General features: G+C 42.5%; 1 protein-coding gene across 1 annotated transcript in view; it reads right to left on the bottom strand.

Moving 5' to 3' along the window:
- The window catches only part of LOC306775204 (copine-9-like), a gene marked incomplete at its 5' end in the record, with an annotated part of 176,786 nt that overhangs the window by 87,762 nt on the left and 67,996 nt on the right, over nt 1–21,028 (bottom strand). Inside the window, 2 exons of the mRNA XM_079265512.1 lie at nt 8,826–8,902; nt 10,468–10,507. Coding sequence (XP_079121638.1) covers nt 8,826–8,902; nt 10,468–10,507 — 117 coding nt within the window. The remainder of the gene's footprint in view (nt 1–8,825; nt 8,903–10,467; nt 10,508–21,028) is intronic.

Here is a 21,028-nt window from a genome sequence, read left to right on the forward strand (position 1 = left end):
GTGTGATGTTGCTCCATCACAAGCTACAGCTCTGGCTAAGGATGTACCACATACTCCCCACACAGAGTCTCCCACACAAGAGCTCAAGTCTCCTTTCCATGGCAACCTCCTCAGAATAAATACGAGTCAGAACGGCACAAGGACACACAGACGACAGTCACATCAAAACACAAACTTCCTGCTCTGTCGAAACTCATCCGACAAATCAAAGGCAAAGCGGGCGCTTTGATGTGACTTTTAGATTGCAATCAGAAGCTTTCTGAGGGAAGGGATGGGAATCGTCAGGTTGGTGTCAGATGAGCTGATGTTAAATACGGGGTGGGCCAATAACAGCGGTGCCATGGAGCGAAGTGACAAATGAATGAAAGGTTTCTGTTGACAGGCAGGAGTGGTAGGGACTGATCAAATAGCTCAGCTCATGCCAGTTTGCTGTATCAGTGGCACGCTGGACAGGAAAAACATCAAGCAACCATCTACATATGGCTCTTTAATATTTAATTAGATGGACTGCCAATAGAAAGTGATTTAAATCAGAGAGGCCAAGCGTGTGTGCTGATATGTAGGCAGCTCATTAACAGTAATTTTGTCAAACCTCGGATGACTATACTATGTGAAGTGGTTTTGCTGAGATTAATGGCACAACTGTGTCAGAAACTGCATTTGAAGAGCAAAGTGGAATCAAGTGAAGGGTGCCGTGTGTCAACCGATATCGGCAGAGCCAGACCCCACAGCTCAGGAGGGCAGAGAGCAAAAATCAATCAACTAAGGCTTAGGCCAGCTAAGCCTTCTCTGCTGGCCTAAACAGAATCACAAAGTTATAGCTATTTTATAATTTAATATTTTTTCACAAATACACTACATGTATTATAATTGTTTTCCCCATTAGCTTATTTTCTCACTGCACAGTTCCTGTCTTCCTCTGTTGCTCTGCTTCCAGCCTGCAGCGCTGCTTCCAGCACAGCTTGTTTTAAGGAGAGCTTTTATCCAATCAGATTCAGCCCCTCTGTCTCTATGTAAGGAGAGAGGCCAGAGAGACCCTTTGCAGTTTAAGTAAATGGGGACGATATTGTCGATTGTCATAGTCTTCAACCAATCAGATCTTTAGTTTGACATGTTTGGCGTATTCTTTGACGTGCCAGTGGTACTCAGGTAGCGTGCTAAGTATGTCTGCATTAACGTGCACCGTGATTGGTCAGTGGGCGAGCATGACTTTTGTCAAACAGAAAGCTAGCTAGCAGATGTTAGTGTTTAGTAAGAGTTCAGGTTGCAACAGATGTAAGAGAAGTTATGACATTTTTAGTGTTTTGCTGGGTGTAGATTCTTTTTTGTTTTACCGAGCTTTGTTTTTTTAACACTCAATGGCTGGAGGAGGATAAATGGATTTGGGAGTTACGGACTTTCTTAACAAAGAAAGGAGGATGGACTTGTGAAGGCAGCTTTGGTAAGTGAAGTGCTTTTGTTTTTTTACATCTGCAGTAGCGTTAGTACTGTGTTCATTTGTCTATCGTGTGGTTTCTATGTTATATTCGGACTAATGTGACATGTGAGACAGCAGAGGGGAGTTGTTGGAGAGCAGCGAAGCCCCAGTTGTGTGTGGTGTCATTAAAGAGAGAGAAGGAGGAAACAAAATCAGTTAGAGCAAAAAAGACTTCTCCTTGTATGTATATAGGTCAGCGGCAGGAAAAGAAAATCTCAGGCAATAATTTGTATATTTAATCTGAGCCGACGCTGTGAAGGTCCCAGTTTGGGAGATGCCTGACAAAGAGTAATTTCATGCTAAACACTGAAATAATTAAACAGGGAAGGACAAGCAACCCGAGCATTTCACTGGCCCTCCATAGTATCAGGAGTGCCCTTCTTCTGTGTTCACAGTCACCTGCTTTGCTGGCGGACCCGATGATGCAGGTTGCTATGGATACCATTCAATCATTGCAGGTCATGGCTCTCTGAGACATCGCTTGATGTCGGCGGGCGGTACAGTAAAAATAGCAACAGTGAAATTAAACTTTCCATCGGGCTTCTTATCAAAGATTTTCTTTTTTTTTTTGAATGTGAAACGAATGTTCATTTGTACATGATTCAAAATCCTATAGAAAATATTCCAGGTCATCTCAGTACACTTTAAAAACCTCATCAAAGGCCAGAAAAACCTATTTTCTCAATCCACTTCCGACAGTAAGCTTTGGGGTATTTTACATCTTTCAGATAGAGCTCCATCAGTTTTTCATTTCACATGAAAATGAGTTTGTCATTTTCTTGCTGGATTCTGCTGCACTTCAATAAAATCTGACGATGGTTGTAAGATGACCTGGTCACCATCAAATCAAACCACACACACCTGGTGAAGCACATTAGCAGAGTTTCTGAATGTTCAAGTCTTTATAAATAATAGTTAAGGATATTTCTTTGCTAAACTTTTTTAAGTCACAATTTAAATAAAAACCATCTGAAGTTGTCGTAAGCTTTCATTGTCTCCAGAGGGAGCTGTGTGAGGTCTGATACAGGTCTTCAAGGAGGAAGTTGGGTCTGAAGACGACAAATTTGAAAAGAAAGAAAATCTTGAGGTGTGGAGTTAGAAAGAAGTGATCTTACCAGACCTCTGTAGGCTACATTAGCACAACTAGCATAACACACCCGAATGTCCGCCCTAACTATTGGCAGTCGAGTTGCATTGTGGGTAATGTGTGCAGCAGGTTTTGGCCAGGAAGAAGGATGCATGGAATAGAAAAAAGTCAAAGAGTGATATACAGTAGGACTGCAATGCTACATCTTGAAAGCCATCAGGGGCTTTCATTTTCTCATCATTTCTATTATTGTATATTACCAGAAATATTATCTGAGCAGTTAGCCTCCCAAGGATCTTGTTTACTGAAAATTGCGCTGATCGCTGTCCTTATGCAACAATTTATGGATTCAATATGACATGAAATCTAGATGATAATCAGTCTAAACTGCTTTGTTGGAATTTCACAACAAACCTCACTTATCCAGTATCTCACCATGATCTGCACATTCAGGCAACTTACATGAGTAACGTGAGTGATTCCACATCACGCACTTCAACAAACACTCCTCCGTACTTTAATAGTTTCTGCTCTGTTCAGCCGATGTATTACAAAACAAAGGAGGGCCTCGGAGTGTCTCAGAATTCAAGTCATTTCGTAAGTATCTGGTGTTCGTCAACAACCATGTCGACCCAATGCAGATATATTATGGTCTGTTTGGAAATCCTAAATACCCTGCTTACCTTTAATAAGCCTATTTCCAGTGAGTCTCGGGCCAAGTGTCAAGCGCCACAGCAGCCTCACTACTTTGTGCAGAGCTAGACTGTGGAGTACATCACCAAAGCGCAGGAGGCGGTTCACTTTAGGTCAGCAGGTGGGTGATTGCTGTTACCGACCCACATTTCAGCCTGCGAGCGCTTCAGCTGCCTAAACACAAGAGTGTGAGTCGTGACTTGGTACTCGAGGTGGGTTTCCCTTCGTAATCCTGTCCTCCCCGCGCTAAATGCCACGGGGCTCTCTTCCTCTCCCCACCCAGCATCTGAAAATAGATCCTCGCCATGCTCCTGATGTCATCTTGAGCACAGGAGAATACAGGCGTGGAAGAGACTGCTCACCCAGCTGGATTCTTCAGCAGTGCGGAGCGCAGTGTACACTCAATGCTCTCAGTTGCCTCGGAAACCCATCTGCCATTAAAAGAGGATCAATAGACTTTTATAAGTTCCGCAGGAATTCTGATGTCGAGCTGGAATTGGTGTGTCGTGTGCTCCATCACTGAGAGCTTGTGTAGTATCAAAGTCAAGGCCCTCATCCGCGCAGATGCAGGTCTGTGCATGTGAAGATCTTAACATGATCAGATGAGAAGATGAACATCAATTCAATCTCTGTCAAAAATATATCTTAAGTGTTTTCTTCATGTGACTTGATAATAGTGTTTAAATCTGACAACCCGAGGACGGGACTTTTGAGATCCAGTGGTAAAATGGCTGTACCCGGATCAGAATATTTTGAATTGATTTGGCTGTTCAATAGGATGAGTCCATTTTTGGCCATTTTTTCTGTCAATCTGAAAATCCATTGGCACGACTTTAGTGATGATTTCAACCATACTAACAAAGTTGAATGTGGCCCACCACAGTTTCATAATAACCTGAACATATTTCTACACATCTCAATAGGTGGGGTCTGCGCGGTCTCCCACGCTCGGTGTGGGAGAAGGATCCCCCTCGTGGGACCTCTCCCCAGAACACTAGCCCTCGCACATTTCCTCCGTGGCTGCTCCGCGACATGCTCGAGGTCAGCTTGTGAAAGGTCCAGGGTGAAGGGGGATTGCGACTCCCGGCATGTGAGCTTTACAGCACCCCTCGCCCGGACTTCGCACTCGTGGTGCCCTCTCTCCTAACGGGGAGTAATGGAACCCCGGCTCCTGGCACGACTCTCAACCACGGGTGGACTGCCCTCAGTGCGTCAGGGGTCACCGGCGATGTTAACGTGCCAACATTCATATTGTAGCGACCCTTGCTCAGGAAAGCTACGAGACGTTATTTTCTTGTGGTCCTTTATTTGCGGACAGTATACAGGCTACTGTGGGCCATAGCCTACGCCAACAAACAGGCAACACTGTTAACGTTCTCGAACATCTTTTACCATCAGCTCCCGGTCATAGCCTCACTCTCACTCAAAACCACAACATCCCACAAGGCATGAGGCCTTCACTGACCTCCGTAAATGCAAGAACCAATCTTATATAACATCTTAGAACACTTTCTGTAAACACCTAACATAACAGGTTAACATTATATGTCCTCAGTCCGTTACACTACCCTCCCCCCACAAAGTCCCTCGCCCCCGAGGGAGCAAACAAAGTCTCTCAGGTGGCCTGGGGGCCTTCGATTCCTTTGAGGCCGCCGTCGGCCTTGGGGAGAAGGGGAAGGGGTCGAGGGGATGCTGGGCCCATGGGCAGGGAACGGGGAAGAAAGGGCTGGGCCAAGGACCCCAAGTTCAGTCTGTGAATGGCCGGGCGAGACACTGGGGTTATTGGAAAGGGTTTGGGGGGTAGTCCGGGCAGAGTCCAGGGTTCCCCGTGTCCCAAGCTCTTGTCCTGGTGGGATGGCTGTGCCCTGGTAGGGGGCCAGCCTGTCTCTGTGCAGGGTGACTTTCCTTCCTCGTGGTGGCAGCTGGACCCAGTAGACTACCTCACCAAGTCTCTCCGGGACTCGGCAGGGTCCCACCCACTCACTATCAAGCTTTGGGCACCTGCCCTTCTTCCTTTGCGGGCTGTACACCCAGACCAGCTCCTCGACTTCGAAACGTCGTCCTCTGACGTGCACGTCGTAGTTCCTCTTTTGCCTTGCACCTGCACTGCGCAGCTGGTTCCTTGCAAACTCGTGGGCAGACTCCAAGCGGTCCTGGAGTTTCCTAGCATAGTAGAGCCCCGGGGGACCTGCAGGGGCGTCAGGAGGTTTCCCCACCATCATCTCAGCTGGTGTCCGAATTTCTCTGCCTAGCATGAGAAGGGCAGGAGAGCAGGAAGTGGAGTCCTGTACAGCAGACCTGTAAGCCATCAGCACCAGACGTACATGGTCATCCCAGTCACGTTGGTGTTTAGCTGTCACTATGGCCAGCTGCTGCGCCAGTGTGCGGTTAAATCTCTCGACCAGTCCATCGCTCTGTGGATGAAGGGGTGCGGGTCTTGTGGGAGCCCAGTTTGTCACACAACCCACACCGGACAGCAAAAAACACCATAACACCTAACATAACAGGTTAACATTATATGTCCTCAGTCTGTTACAATATTTATATTTATGAATTAACTTAAAGTGAGCACAGTTCTTCACAGATCTATCCTCTTAAAAGTACTAATACATCACATACTCCATTTCCTCATGTGTTTGAATATCCAAGGGCTTTAACTCATGAGATATGGATCTCGTAGTGTATTTAATAAATGTAACTTCAAGAAAAATGCTTCACTGGGTTGAAACTTCCCCATTAATTAGTCTGTAAACCAGGAAAGGGCAACATCGTCTAATAGTGACGCAGATGGGTTTTACATCGGAGTTTGTTGAAAGCCTGGTAAGTCTCATTGAGACACTAAAGAGCACCTCGGTGTGTCGGTATCAGATGCTAAGGACCACTGACCAAGCGGCGGTGTTTTAGGAATTAAGAGTGAAAAGGTGTTGGTTCGATGTGAACACTGAAGCTGCTTTAATGTATCCGTCAGGTTTACCATGCAAGTCAAACTTCCATCCAGGTCGGAGACTCCTGTAATCAATATCCTCCTGCCTCTTAGTAACGCAACCCACGTCCCTCCTATAGCTTCACTTTATGGGACCCAGCCAGCTATCCTCCCCCCACATGTACACAACAAAGTTGCTAGAACCCAGCACTGGCATCCATGGGCATCAGAGCCGTTCCCTCCCATTGACAAGCTGTCTGAATTCGGAGATGCTCCTGCAGGCTCCGACAAATATAAATGACAGCGCGGGAGTAGCAGCACCGATTGGCTTTGACAAACAAACGAGGGTCTCGGACTGGGAATATGATTTATAGGTGGCTGATCATTAAGTGTGTGTGTTTCATGACTCTGAAAAAGGAGTTTTCCTTTCACTGTTGGTGTTGTTTATGTTTTCATTTTAGCGGTGGCTTTTTACCACTCAATTATTTTAACATGCAGTGTGACATGGGATTATATATACTTTCACTTTGGTCCTCATCCAGGTCTACAATAACTCATGAATATGAGACAAAAGAGAATCTCTCATCTCTCATCATAAAGCAAGAGTTCCACCTAGCATAAGGGGTGGCATTAGATTAGAGCTTGGTTTTGGGATATCGTGGGTGTGTTGGGTGTGTCTACCTGTTCCTCAAAAACAAAATCAGCATGCTTCTAACACGCACACATGCAGGCTGCTCAGCAGACACAATAACCGTCTAATTATAGAGCAGAACATGTGGAAGCCCTCCAGGATCTAAAAAAGCACATAATCAAGAGGCTTGGAAAATAGCAGCTTGGTCTCGAGTCACATTGTCAGCCTCGGGCAAACGCACCGCTCGCTGCTCCACTCTCGCATCGGTGGGAAGGGGAGCTGTCGCTCTGTCAGACCTGCTATCAGCAGCCGCGGTGATGATGACCGATCAATCAGAAGCAGACAGGTGACACTCCATCGATACTGGATCCCATTTTTTACAGTAGCAGTAGGTATTGTAGCAGCACCTCAAAATATGTGAATAAAAATGGGTTCTGTGGTACCCATGAGTCTCCTCTTTACAGACACGCCCACTTTATGATAATCACATGCAGCCTGGGGCAACTTGGGTCCCTAAACATTCTTGGAATTTCTTAAATTGAGTTTGACTGGAAAACTGAGACTCTTGTGGATCCAGTGAGCTTAGTTGTATTGATGTGGGATGATGTCAGTCCTCATAGAAAGCCTTTAAACATAGTGAGAGCATTTTGTGAAACTTGACATCACTGTGTAAATTGACCTGTCATGACCTCTAGGATAATCACATCCACAAACTAGAGACCTAGAGCATTCAGAGGATGTTTGCCTTTCCAAGCTATATTGACAGTAAAGGGGTTCTGTGCTATTTCTAGAACAGTAGTGCTCACCATCCAATTGTCCAAAGAAATGCTATTCTTGCAGAAATCTTCAAATCAGACACAAAATCACAGTATGGATTTTTCTATGGAGTTTCTAAAGGTCTTGGTGTCTTACGTAATTGTGGTATTTTGGAGGGACTTTATAAATTGTTAAATGTATCCCCAAATCTGTTTTACAAATGGTATCAACCCAACAAATTGCTGCAACAACCCTACTTTCAACATTCAAATAGGTGGCGAACTAAACCACAATGTTTATTACAGACTTGACAAAGTGCTGCATCTCAAATTAATCTTTTTCTCAGCTTTCAGATGATATATACTACTTCTATCTGGCAAATACAGTTGACAAGCTCTCTGCCCCTAAAGATCCCCAGTCCTGACCTAAATAAATACAAAAATGGGTCTGTGGTAGGAAGGGGGGGGGGGTGAGGTTAATATCTCCATGATGGTTCATACTGTATAAACTTCAGCATGTAGGCCACATTTATGCACCAGAAACATCTCGAAATTATTCTTTAGATTATTTCTACGTCTTAGTTCTGGTAGTAAGTTCAATAAACTAGCCTTAATATCGGCTTAGGAAAATCAAATCGTCGGTCATACCTTGTACAAAATGGCAGCCAATCGGCAAAAGCCTAGTTGTGTCGTGGGATGTGGCCGTCTTGTGAGTGAACGTTGACAATAGTGTGGTACCAAAACATGTCAAAGTGATTGCTGTGTGGGCCTTTAATGCATGAACACATTCATGTATTATTCTACAAATAAAATTCTAATTCGATTTTTGATTTGAATTTGACCAATGTAGGCAATGAATAAATATTAAGCAGAATGATCTCAACTGTAAACGGTGTGATCACACAGTAATGTGTTCCAGAAGACTTCTCCATCACCAAACATAGAGCTGTTTCTAACGGCTGTCATTGTTGAAAACAAGTCCTTGAATTTTGAAATTGTCCAGTTTGACCCTTGAACACTCTCGACATGGATTCCACAAGATTTATTTGATACCAAACGTTGGGAATGTTAATACAAATCATATGATTATTTGTGAATCTACAATAACCAAAAAGATGCTTGTTTCTGCATTTTGTGGATGACATGAAATGTGTTGTGTTTGAATGTTTTTTGTAAAGATCGATGTCTAGCACAATCTTCACAGAGAACCCTGGGGGCTTCTCTGATATCTGGTCACATTGTGTCAATGCTGTACTTACGAGAGAGTCCTTTCCAGCCTGCTGCCGGTGGAGCCGATGATCTCCCCCAACGTACAGAACATCTGACCCAGGAAGTCCTTTACAGAGGAGAGGAACAGTAGTTAATACTACACAATACAGTCCAGCTAGAGGCAATGGGTCAACAGGGGCAATCCAGCAAAGCCCCAGGATATTGTTACAAACCAAAACTCTGGTCAAAAATACAAATCAGATTTGTGTGGTTCTCCAGGAGAAAATGGCTGACTTGTCAAGGAACATGCTTTCATGCTTCCAAGTATGCCTGTTACAGTATTAGGGGGGATGGTACCTTGTCAAGATCAGGCTTTCAGGATCTCAAGCAAACATGTCATTTTCTGGTATTGCATCTTAGCGAAGTATAAATTGCCCCCATCCATTGTTTTTCAACTAAAACTGCCACTGAATCCAGGTATACACATGCAACTCAACATCAGTCCATCATTCCCATCACTGGAAAGCACTGAACGATTGGTGTACATTTATTTCACTGCGTAACAGTGCAACTCCCTTCATTCATATACAAATCAGTTAAGCAGTCGTAGAAACACCATAAAAGGTCATCAGGCATTTAATTGTTAAGGGAAATGTATTGACATGCATTATATATTTTTATTTATTAAATTTTTTTACATATCACAAATATGTTCCTAATCATAGTCTGCGGAAGTCAGGGTGGTTGTAGAGTCAGTACAGAACTTTAATCCAGGAGACGATACAATTCCCTCGAAACATAATTGAGAATGCTGTTTAGTTCTACGGGAATGTCATTTTGTAGGAGACAAGGTTGGTTTAACCCAATGCTGAGACCTAACATAACATGTTTAAGCATGTCCAGCAGATAACAAGGAGTCATGATGGTAACCTACCTTCTGCTCATCCAGGTAGGTAGGCAGTAAGAAAAGGCAGACACAAGTTAGAGGAAAAGCTGAAAAGACACAATGAAAACATCTCAAGTTGATATCAAAAATAAATTCTCAAGGGGGACGGGGCGTTAATTATTGCTGTAATCAGGCACTGCATGTTGTGTCTAAATCAAAACTTATTTCATATATAGCTTCTATATTGTCGGTACTCTGGCAAAGTTGGTTTTCTTTTGAAATTCAATTGAATTCAATTCATTTAAGTTCAAGAAATAACTAAGTACATAAATAAACACTTAGTTAAATGAAATGGTCAACTAATAAATCATTACAAAAAACACGCAGCCTAAACCAATCACTGCCCTGAACATACATGGACACGCCCACCTCATTATCATATAGGCATTAGGAAAACTGGAAATGTGGTGAGGAAAATAATGTTTGGCTGGGAAGGAAACAGATACATTATCAACTAAGACCAAAATATTGGAGTTCAACATTTTAAATATACCAAGCTATTAGTTCAAGAGTAAAATAAGTGAAAATAAGTACTTTTTAACAAAAGCATTGGACGTTAAGGAAACCTGTGATGCTTTGTTTCTTTTCAAACTACATTTCAATTATTCAGCTAACAGTTTTATTATTCAGGACCTTTTTGACTCATTTTATTTTCTGTTTTACCATCGCTTGGTAGTTGCAGGCCTCCGTACCAGTTTACATGTCATTGTGGAACATGTTAATAGAATTTCTCAAAGGCTGCTTACATGTTTTGAAAGGTTGGAGCTCCTCGTGTCCACATTGTACCTGCAATTACACCAAAAAACAGCTGACTTTAGACGTTTTAACGAAGGGCAACAGAGAGTACGGCTATGAAAAAAAAACAAAAAACTGTGTATTCTATTTGACAAGCAATAGTTAGTGGACAGCTCTCCTGGGAATACAAAGATACAAATCTTGTATGCCAATTAAATAATTAGATATGGAGTGCATAGGAGGGATGAGTCAAGGGTAATAAATAATAAATGTATGAAACTGGAACAGCGTTGCTAAATAATGAACTCTTGAATCCCGATTGAATCCACTTCCTGTCTGGCGGACATGTTGCTTCTCTCTTTTTCGTTAGGCTACTGTCTCCCCAGAGACTGCCTCTTAAATCCCGTCATCTTTGAAAAAGCATTCTATTCATGTGCCTATATGTTCTAATGTTTGTGCTGAAGCCCTGTGAACCGACTGCTCCCCTGTTAGCCGGGTGTGAGAGCAAAGCCAATATAATAAAATATGAATGTCAGACTTAAAACATTCCAACAGCAGTGTCTTCAATGTCTAGTTGGCACTAAACTTCCCCAGTTACTGAGGCTTTTTTCATTCACTCTACAGCAATGTTTGCACTTCAAAGCAAAATGATAGATTGTAAGAGGGAATGTTGGGAGGACAGTTTCTTTATGTCCCAAGCTCCTCTGCCTTGTTCTTCCTTCCCTCCTCATGTCTCTGACAACTGCCCTCCCCCATTTCCCAATATTTGTTTTTACTTCTTTTTCCCCATTTCCTATTCCTCCCCTTCTCTACCCATCACTGTCTCCTAAACATATAACACAGTGGCGGGCCGTGCATTTTATACCTGGGCCTTCAGTGCTGTCCTACTACAGTTGAACCACCTCCCAATAACCTCATTATGATGCCACAGCTACGGGTTATTATTTGTTTTGTGTAAAAACCGAATATTCACATAACACTGCAACATTTGACAAGTGAAATAAACAGGCCTCTGCACATTCCAGCAAACCTGCGGCGCTAAACCACGCATTCTGCCATACACTGAAGAGCACGGGCCATTCAAATAATATTCACGTCAGAGGGAAAAATAATTAAATTATATAATAGCTATAACTTTGTGATTCTGTCTAGGCCAGCAGAGAAGGCTTTGCTGGCACTGACGGCCCACCACTGATAAAACATACAAGTACATAATTATAAGACTAACTTTGTATTTGCATTTTGGACCACACGGTATCTGTCAGCTCTTCAATGCCAAATAGTTTTTTACAGAAAGTGCAAAACTTTCAATGCCAACATGTTTTATTTGTTTCTCTATAATATCCTTACCTTGCTTCAAAAGCATGATTAACATTTTTGTTGTTTTATTTTGGCAATGCAAAGGTTGGCGTCAAGTGTCGAATTAAAACATGACGGGACGGTGACTTTTTCAATATTCAACTAAAACCACATCATTTAAAAGTCAAGACTATACAACACATGGAATGCAGACCATGAAGAATGGAAAACACGTCCATTATTCCGACTTGCATGATTAAAGGACGATTACAGCCATTGCTAGCCTCAGGGTCTTATCATTAATCAATTAAAGTAGCCTACTGAGCGTATATTCGATACATCCATACACCAACAACACTATGGGAAATGATACAACACTAAATATTTCAATATAAATGTAACTTAAAAAGTTCGATAACGTAAGCAAATTATGTGAACTAACCTTATGAGTTTGCCTAAGTTAGCTATTGTGAGCTTGCAATGCTAATGTCGTTAGCAAACTAACGTTAATGTTAACACAACAGAAAGAAATGGGTTAGTTATAGAATTTCAGCTGACGATAACCTTAGTTTGCTAACAATATTAGCATAGCAAATACTCAAAGTTATTCTCAAAATCAAAAACGACTCTATAAGTTGGTTATATTGAGGTTGTTATTACTGGAGGTTGTGTGACGGTTCACAGTTTACCGTGTGGATTTAGGAGTGGATAACAGACTCAGGCGCAGACTTAAACACAGAACACAAGGTGAGGTGAAAAGCAAGGCTCTTTACTGGGCACTTAAGCAGACAAAAACAGAAGCCAAAATCTACTCTAACCGGGAGCGAGAAAAATTCAAACTGAAAATAAAAAGCAAAGTCACAAAAAAGGCAGTCATGCAGAACGCAGAAGGTCAACATGAGAGATGACCACAGGAGAGTGACGAGTCCACGGGGAGGGATAAGGACAAATGATAATCCGGTAACTGGAACAGGGCAAGCAGGGGAGTATAAGTATGTGAGGGGTGATGAGCGGATTGCCGGCAGGTGAGTGGAGATGAGTGGGGTTTGCAGAGGGAAAAACCAGGGGCAGGTGATTTGGCACAGGTGGGGAGAATGAGCATGATCAGGAGAGACACACACACACACACACCCAACCAAAACCCAACCGTGACTGGTTGTGTGGCTTATTAAAACTAATAAACACATTCCCATTTCTACAACTACATAAGGATGCCAATGGCGAACCTCACTGTCGAGACCTGTTATAGATTCATCTTTTGTTTGAATGTGAGTTCATTTCCATGTTTTTGTGCCTGAGAACCCTTGAAAACGAGACGGTGCATCTCAAAGGGACTCTCCTCAAATCAAAATTTAAGAATACAAATATTTTTGTGACTGCTTTCATGACACCGCCGTAGTTCTTTTCGTCAAGTTTATCAATGAACATAAACCGGGCAGCAATTATGTGACGGGACTGACATGTGTGACGAACTGACCAACACACCCTGCATCAAGAATCGGTGGGAATGCAAGTTTTTCAGAAAACAAATCCTGCACACCGCCTCTTTTTCTAGCGGCGCCAATTGAGAGGGCATAAAATGATGAGTTATTTTGGAGAAAGAATACAACTACAGCACCCACTAAAGTCACTTAGACCGCCTGCTGCTTTTCTCGGTTAGTCGTGTGCCATGAGTCGGGTTATAAGAGGAGAGTAAAAGCCGGGGACTAATGGAAACACTGGAATTGAGAGGGAATGTAAAACAGCCACCAGCTACATATACCACCAACTGTGGCTCAAAAGTGCCAAATGCAGGGCTCTCTGCCAATTAAAACAGTCACTCCACACACCCCACACATACTTTCATTATATCTCTACCCTGTGTTTCACCACTAGTCTTCAAACTCTCCCCTCCTCCATTTCAACAGAAATCGCTTTAACACCTTGCTTTACACTTGCTTTGTAAAAATCTCCTTCTGTCAGGCACTGTCAAATTGAGCACTATGCCGAGCTCATGTGGGATCAAATGAAATTACCACACAGTAGGATAAGCCTGCGAGTGATGGCCAAATGAGATTTGAGTGCTTTACTGAACTGCTGTCTGTAATCTGTATTGATTTTGACTGTGTTGTTATTGTTGGTGATTTTAATATCCATGTTGATAATCCCCAGGACAGAGAGTCTATAGAACTATGTGGTGTCCTTGATAACTATGATCTGACTCAGCATGTGACAGGACCCACCCACAACAGGGGGTACACTCTGGACCTAATCATCACCAAAGGTGTAAACATTTCCAAGGTTGCTGTGACTGATGTTGCACTCTCTGATCATTTCTGTGTTTTCTTTGAGAGTGCAATCTCCTTGCACACAAATGTCCAAACCAAGGTTGTGACAAAGCGTTACATCTCTGAAAACACCAGTGAACTATTTATTCAGAAGTTCTCCTCCACACTCCACTCTCTTGCCTCTCAGTCAATGAGCTTGTAGATGGCTTCAATTTTAAAGTTAAAAATATTATTGATGCCATTGCACCCACTAAAGTGAAGGTTGTCTCGGGTAAGCAAAGATCTCCTTGGAGAAATGCTATGCTGGTCAAAATAGAGAAACGAGAGTGTCGGAAAGCTGAGCGCAGGTGGCGAAAAACTAATCTCCAGGTTCACTGTGACATCTATAAAGAGAGACTTCGCAATTATAATTTGGAACTTAGAAATGCAAGGCAGTCATTCTTCTCTGACATCATAACCAAAAACAAGAACAATACACGCGCCTTATTTGCTACCGTCGATAGGCTAACAAACCCTCGTGTCGGTAGCTGCTGAGCTCCAAGCCACCTGGGCATGCAATCAATTTGCCTCCTTTTTTACTGACAAAATTCAGAAAATTAGACAAGCAGTCAGTGCCTCCACACTAACCACAGGATATGTGTTGTCCCGATCTCTGAATAACATCCATTCAAATATCATGACACAATTTCATTCAATCGACCGTAGAAGCCTAGAAGACATTATACTACATCTGAAGTCATCCTCCTGCTGCTTGGATATTCTACCAACACACTTTTTCAAAAATATTTCAAACTGCACGACCACTGATCTCTTACAAATTGTAAACACATCCCTTCTCTCAGGTGTCTTCCCACAAGCCCTAAAAACTGCAGTTATTAAACCGCTGCTAAAGAAGGCTAGTTTAGACTCCGTAACGATGAAAAATTACAGGCCAATATCAAACCTCCCATTTTTAAGTAAAATAATTGAAAAAGCGGTTTTCCAACAGCTGACCAACTTCTTGGCCGTAAATAACTGCTTTGATGTTTTCCAGTCAGGCTTTCGACAGCACCACAGTACTGAAACTGCTCTTGTTAAGGTTTTCAACGACATCCACTTAAACATAGACAATGGCAGAAGTTCAGTCTTAGTGTTACTGGATCTCAGTGCTGCATTCGACACGGTCGACCACGCCATACTCCTAGAAAGACTAAAAATCTGGGTGGGACTCTCTGGCACAGCACTTAACTGGTTTGAATCCTACTTGAAGGACCGAGAATACTTTGTGTCTGTAGCTGATTACACATCAGAGCTGACTAAAATGACATGTGGTGTTCCCCAAGGTTCAATACTGGGGCCTCTTCTGTTCAACATCTACATGCTTCCACTAGCTCCGATTATGGAAAGCAACAAAGTGTGTTATCATAATTATGCAGACGACACACAAATCTACATAACTATGTCACCAGGGGACTATAATCCCATACAAGGGCTGGGTAACTGCATTGAACAAACCAACAACTGGATGTGCCAGAATTTTCTTCAATTAAACAAAGATAAAACAGAAGTAATTGTTTTTGGTACCAATGACGAACAATTGAAAATCACCGCTCAGCTTCAGTCACTGATGTTAAAACCCACAAACCAAGCCAGCAATCTAGGTGTAGTTATGGATTCAGACCTCAACCTGAACAGCCATATCAAGACAATTACAAAATCAGCCTACTATCACGTGAAGAATATATCAAGGATTAGAGGACTTATGTCTCAACAGGATTTGGAAAAACTTGTCCATGCATTTATCTTCAGCAGACTGGACTACTGTAACGGTGTGTTTACATGTCTCTGTAAAAAGTCTGTCAGAAAGCTGCAGCTGATTCAGAACGCTGCAGCTCAAGTCCTCACTAAGACCAGGAGGGTGGATCATATCACCCCAGTTCTGATGTCTTTGCACTAGCTTCCTGTCCAATAAAGAATTTACTTTAAAATCCTACTGTTGGTTTACAAAGCACTGAATGGTTTAGGGCCAAAATACATCTCTGATCTGCTGCTACCTTATGAACCATCCCGACCCCTTAGGTCGTCTGGGACCGGTCTACTTTCTGTTCCCAGAGTCAGAACTAAACATGGAGAAGCAGCGTTCAGTTTTTCTGCTCCACATATCTGGAACAAAGTCCCAGAAAGCTGCAGGTCTGCTGAGACCCTCAGCTCATTTAAATCAAGATTGAAGACTTTTCTGTTTGCTGCTGCCTTTAATTGAACCACATTCAATTAATATATTAATCAATTTCCTGCATTTCTGCATTTTACTACTGTATTTTATTTCTTACACTGTTCTTAATTGCTGTGAAATCTCCTTATGTTTTCATGCTTTTCATGGTTTTAAAAGGACTGCACAATATATCGCAATTTCCTCCGGGACGAGTTCGTGCAAGGCGTACACTATAAAACGCAGATCGGCAGAGATCTTTTCCAGACGTGGTTTGTGTGCGAGTAATTGCAGAATTGCGGCAGTGTATGGTTGATTGCGTGCAGCGCAATGTCTCAGGGAGACATCGATTCAAATTTAGAAAGTGCACAAAATATCGCCATTTCCTCCGGGACCGAGTTCGTGCAAGGCGTACACTATAAAACGCAGATCGGCAGAGATCTTTTCCAGACGTGGTTTGTGTGCGAGTAATTGCAGAATTGCGGCAGTGTATGGTTGATTGCGTGCAGCGCAATGTCTCAGGGAGACATCGATTCAAATTTAGAAAGTGCACAAAATATCGCCATTTCCTCCGGGACCGAGTTCGTGCAAGGCGTACACTATAAAACGCAGATCGGCAGAGATCTTTTCCAGACGTGGTTTGTGTGCGAGTAATTGCAGAATTGCGGCAGTGTATGGTTGATTGCGTGCAGCGTAATGTCTCAGGGAGACATCGATTCAAATTTAGAAAGTGCACAATATATCGCCATTTCCTCCGGGACCGAGTTCGTGCAAGGCGTACACTATAAAACGCAGATCGGCAGAGATCTTTTCCAGACGTGGTTTATGTGCGAGTAATTGCAGAATTGCGGCAGGGTATGGTTGATTGCGTGCAGCGTAATGTCTCAGCGGGGACATCGATTATTGTTTCAATGTATGTTTTAAATCTCCTTTACTTTTGCCTTTATGCTTTAAATGGTTTCATGTGAAGCACTTTGAATTAAATTGTTGTTGAAATGTGCTATACAAATAAACTTGCCTTGCCTTGCAGAGGAGCAATAGAGTTGCAGAAAAATCTAATGACCTTAATTTACATTGCGGGCGGCAGGGGAGCTGGAGGGCTCAGCACGAAGGTGAACAATGATAACGCTTTTTGTTTTGATACAGCGTTAGTCACCTTCATATTTCGCCATATCCATTGTGTAACCCACAGTGTGGGATTTCGATTTCACGATGTAAAACTACAAGATTATTTTGTGAATTGAAATCCACACATTTGAGCTGCACCACATTAGAATCTGCGTGAGGGATTCAGGTTGTAGCATCCTTTGTACCAGAGACTCTTGAGATTCTGGTTTATTAAAAAAACCTGGATTTCCTCCTCTTCATGGCTTAACACCAACAAATTCACCCAGACTCATAAAACCCAGCACTAAGAGCTTTACAAATGTGCAGGGAAGTTATTTAAGGTGATTCATATAGTCACCGTGGTGGTGATTAGTGTCTCACTGTAATGAGAGGTTACATTGTCTATGTGTGGAGGCAGACTCCATCAAAGATTGACTGATCAAAAGGAAAGTATATTTAGGGACAGAACTGTTAAAGGATTAATTAACTTTTGATTCATTTTATCCTCTGACCATTCCAAGAAGAGTAGCCTACTGAAAGCTCTGGAACACAAAGAGCTAGCAAGTGGACCTTAGTTGAGAGGATTATGTCAGGTAGTAAATAAGTGATGAGTAAAAACAAGACAATTAACTAGAGAGAAAATGATGTGCTAATCATAAATAGAGATGCACAAATACTAATGTCGGTCCGATACTGGCTGAAATAGCTCAATCGGGTATCGTGACTATGGGCCAATCTGGAATCGGATACCATTCAAAAATATAACAATTCAGTACATTTATATCGGTGCATTTTCTTGTCACATTTTTTTTTTTTTACTAAGTGAGGAAAGCAATATTTAAGTCATACCTTACACATAAAAGAATGATCCAAATTAGCGTATTAATTAAACGCTGGTGGATCGGTACTCGGTATTGGCCGATACCCAAAGACCAGGTATCGGTATCGGGCCTGGATTGGATCTTGCCCCCCCGAGTCATAAACACAGCATCTTGAAAGTGCTTTCAAATACATTAGACACAAAAACATGGAAAATGGGAAGGAAAAAAGGAAAATAGGGTTCAGGTTGAAAAACACCAAAGTTATCCTTTAATCAGCATCATCAGCATCAGATGGGTCAGGCTCATGTCACTTAGACAAGTTTATGTAAGGAACAAGCAGGCCTTTGTCCTTAACAAACACTATTTTAGTATATTCAAACCTGAGGACAGGGAACAACATTTGTAAAACTGTAAGTGGTCAACATTAGCTGAGGCAGGACTGTTATCACTAATCACCGAATAACACCAGAACAATGTTTTCATGTCACATTTTCATTGGTTTTATGACAATACATGAGTCACTTCATTACATGTTAGGACTACGTGTTAATTATTTCACAATGTACTGACATGATTGTGCGAAAAGAGCAATTTAAATAAGGAAACATATACTGTTTAAACAGTCTATATGTGGCCTGGTGAAAATGACAAAATATGGCTGGATATGGTTCACGCTCTGAAAATCGCCAAATTCAAAAGACTGTTCAATTGCTGATGACTGATGATTCTAGGAACAATGGGCAGTTGTGGAACTTTTTATGTGTGCGGATCAAATGTGCCACCTACTTTGTGTGACCGTCAGAACCAAAAGAGAAAATAAATGATATCTTTCTTCTGACTGTGTTAATGATGGGCTCCAGTTCGGCGACACCTGGAAGCTGCTTGACATCCACCCAGGTACATTTTCTTAATAGTTATCATTTTGTCATTTGGACTGTCCATACTGTCATACTCTATCATGATGCTTATTCTGTACACAAGACATCTATTTCCTGTCTGTCCACAAAGATGAATCTTTCCTCAGTTACTCTTCCGAAGGTTTCTTTCTTCCATTTTCTCCACTTAAAGTTTTTATCCAAAGCGATGGTCAAAGGACGGAGGGTGTCGTACGGTGTACCGATTGTAAAGCCTCTTGGGGCAAATTTGTGATATTGTGTTAGATAAATGAAGTTGACTTAACTTGAGAAAGGACACTAATGGAAGGACCCATTTGAATTGTTTCATTACAGAGACTCATTAGCCGTTAATGACATTTTAAATGTTCTGAGACGATGGACAGCATGCAAAAATCGAACTACTTCATTTGTTTCACTTCATGAATTGCTACCGTGTGTGGTGCATTACGCTGCACATCGGCAGCTTTCAGGACTGTAAAGTCTTATGGATTCGTTTACAAGCTGTGTATGAAAATGGGAGGGTGGGCACGATGTGATTCACACATTCAGTTAGCATCATAAATGAGGCCTCTCTTATTCACAGTGTACATATAAAAACCTAATTACACACCACTGCACACTGTGTTAAGTTAAGGCCTGATTCATTCCTTAAGGGTGCAGAAACAAGATGTAGAACGGCCTTAATTACATTGTTCTACCGTAACCAATGATTGCAACACCTGTGCTCTCAGTGTGATGGAATTTAAGCCATTAGCACACATGGCTATGTGTTTGTTCTTTCAGTATTTGTTTAGCTCTACAGTGGACTGGTCTGCTGGGTCTTTGATGAGTGCACACTGTTTCCTTTCTCCATAATCATGCACTCAGAATCAGATACTGTTGTATCAAACCAAAAGACAATTCTCTCTGAATACAATTATCATCTGCTGTTCTCCTGGTCCCTTTAGATAGCTCGTTGGGATTCTCAGACTTTATTGAAGACCTTTGAACCTGTAACATTATTATGTTGAATCCCATCGCTAAGGTATTTGGTCTCATTGACGAATACTGTGGGTCTTGCTAACCTAACTAACTCAAATATATTGTCACTCAGATATGTTTATGCTTATGGCGCAACTGTAGCTGAATTGTAGAGCGGGTTGTTGGGATCTGACCCTGCTCTCCTAGCTGGCTGAGACCTTCACATGTGCTTTTCAAACAAAGGAGCATCCATGTTCCTTGCTTTCAACAGAACGCCGGATGACACCCCCCAGCTCCAGCAGAAACCTGATGCTGGCCCCTCATTGGCCAAGAAAGGGCCCCCAACTCGTTGTACTACCTGGTTTATAAGCCAGAGCACAGCTCGAATCGGCCTCTTCCCTCCGGCATCGCGCTGGTACTAGAAGATCCACAAGGAAGCACTTGCCTCACCAAATCCTCTCAGGTCACATGTTACCTTCGCTGGTCGAACCATAGACTGTGTTTTTTATTTTGAGTTTGGATCCTGTAGTGCGAGAACAGATAACTTCTATGACCCGTTCCCCCACCCTTTTTGTGTACACACCGCCGGCAGAAGGACGATTAACTCTCTTTCCCCGGCGAAGATTTCCGGGAAGGACGAACCAACCCCGTCCCTCAGCCGAAGTTAAAAGCCCCTCTCTGCAGCGAGGAGGCCGAGTCTGCGCCGAGCTCAGAGAGCGCGCCGCCGCCACCGAGAGTCTCCGAACACTCGAGGACCAAATATTTTCTACCACTGGAAACCGACCCTACCGAAAGACGCTTCTAGCTTAGCTTAGCATTAGTTTAATTTAGACTATTAGTTGTTATTCCTGTATCTTGTTGTGTTAAGTTACTGTCGTGTTATAATGTGTTATTGCGCAAGCATCGCGGACCACGGAGTCCCATTATATTGTGTATTTCCAGCTGTAACTGTTTGCATTCACTACTAGTGGAGGTGGAGTTTGTGATTTTATTACTTTAAAACCTAAAACCACGGTGGCCGACTCTCATCGCGC

Source organism: Melanostigma gelatinosum (genome assembly GCF_949748355.1).
Source record: "Melanostigma gelatinosum genome assembly, chromosome: 3".
Lineage (NCBI taxonomy): Eukaryota > Metazoa > Chordata > Actinopteri > Perciformes > Zoarcidae > Melanostigma > Melanostigma gelatinosum.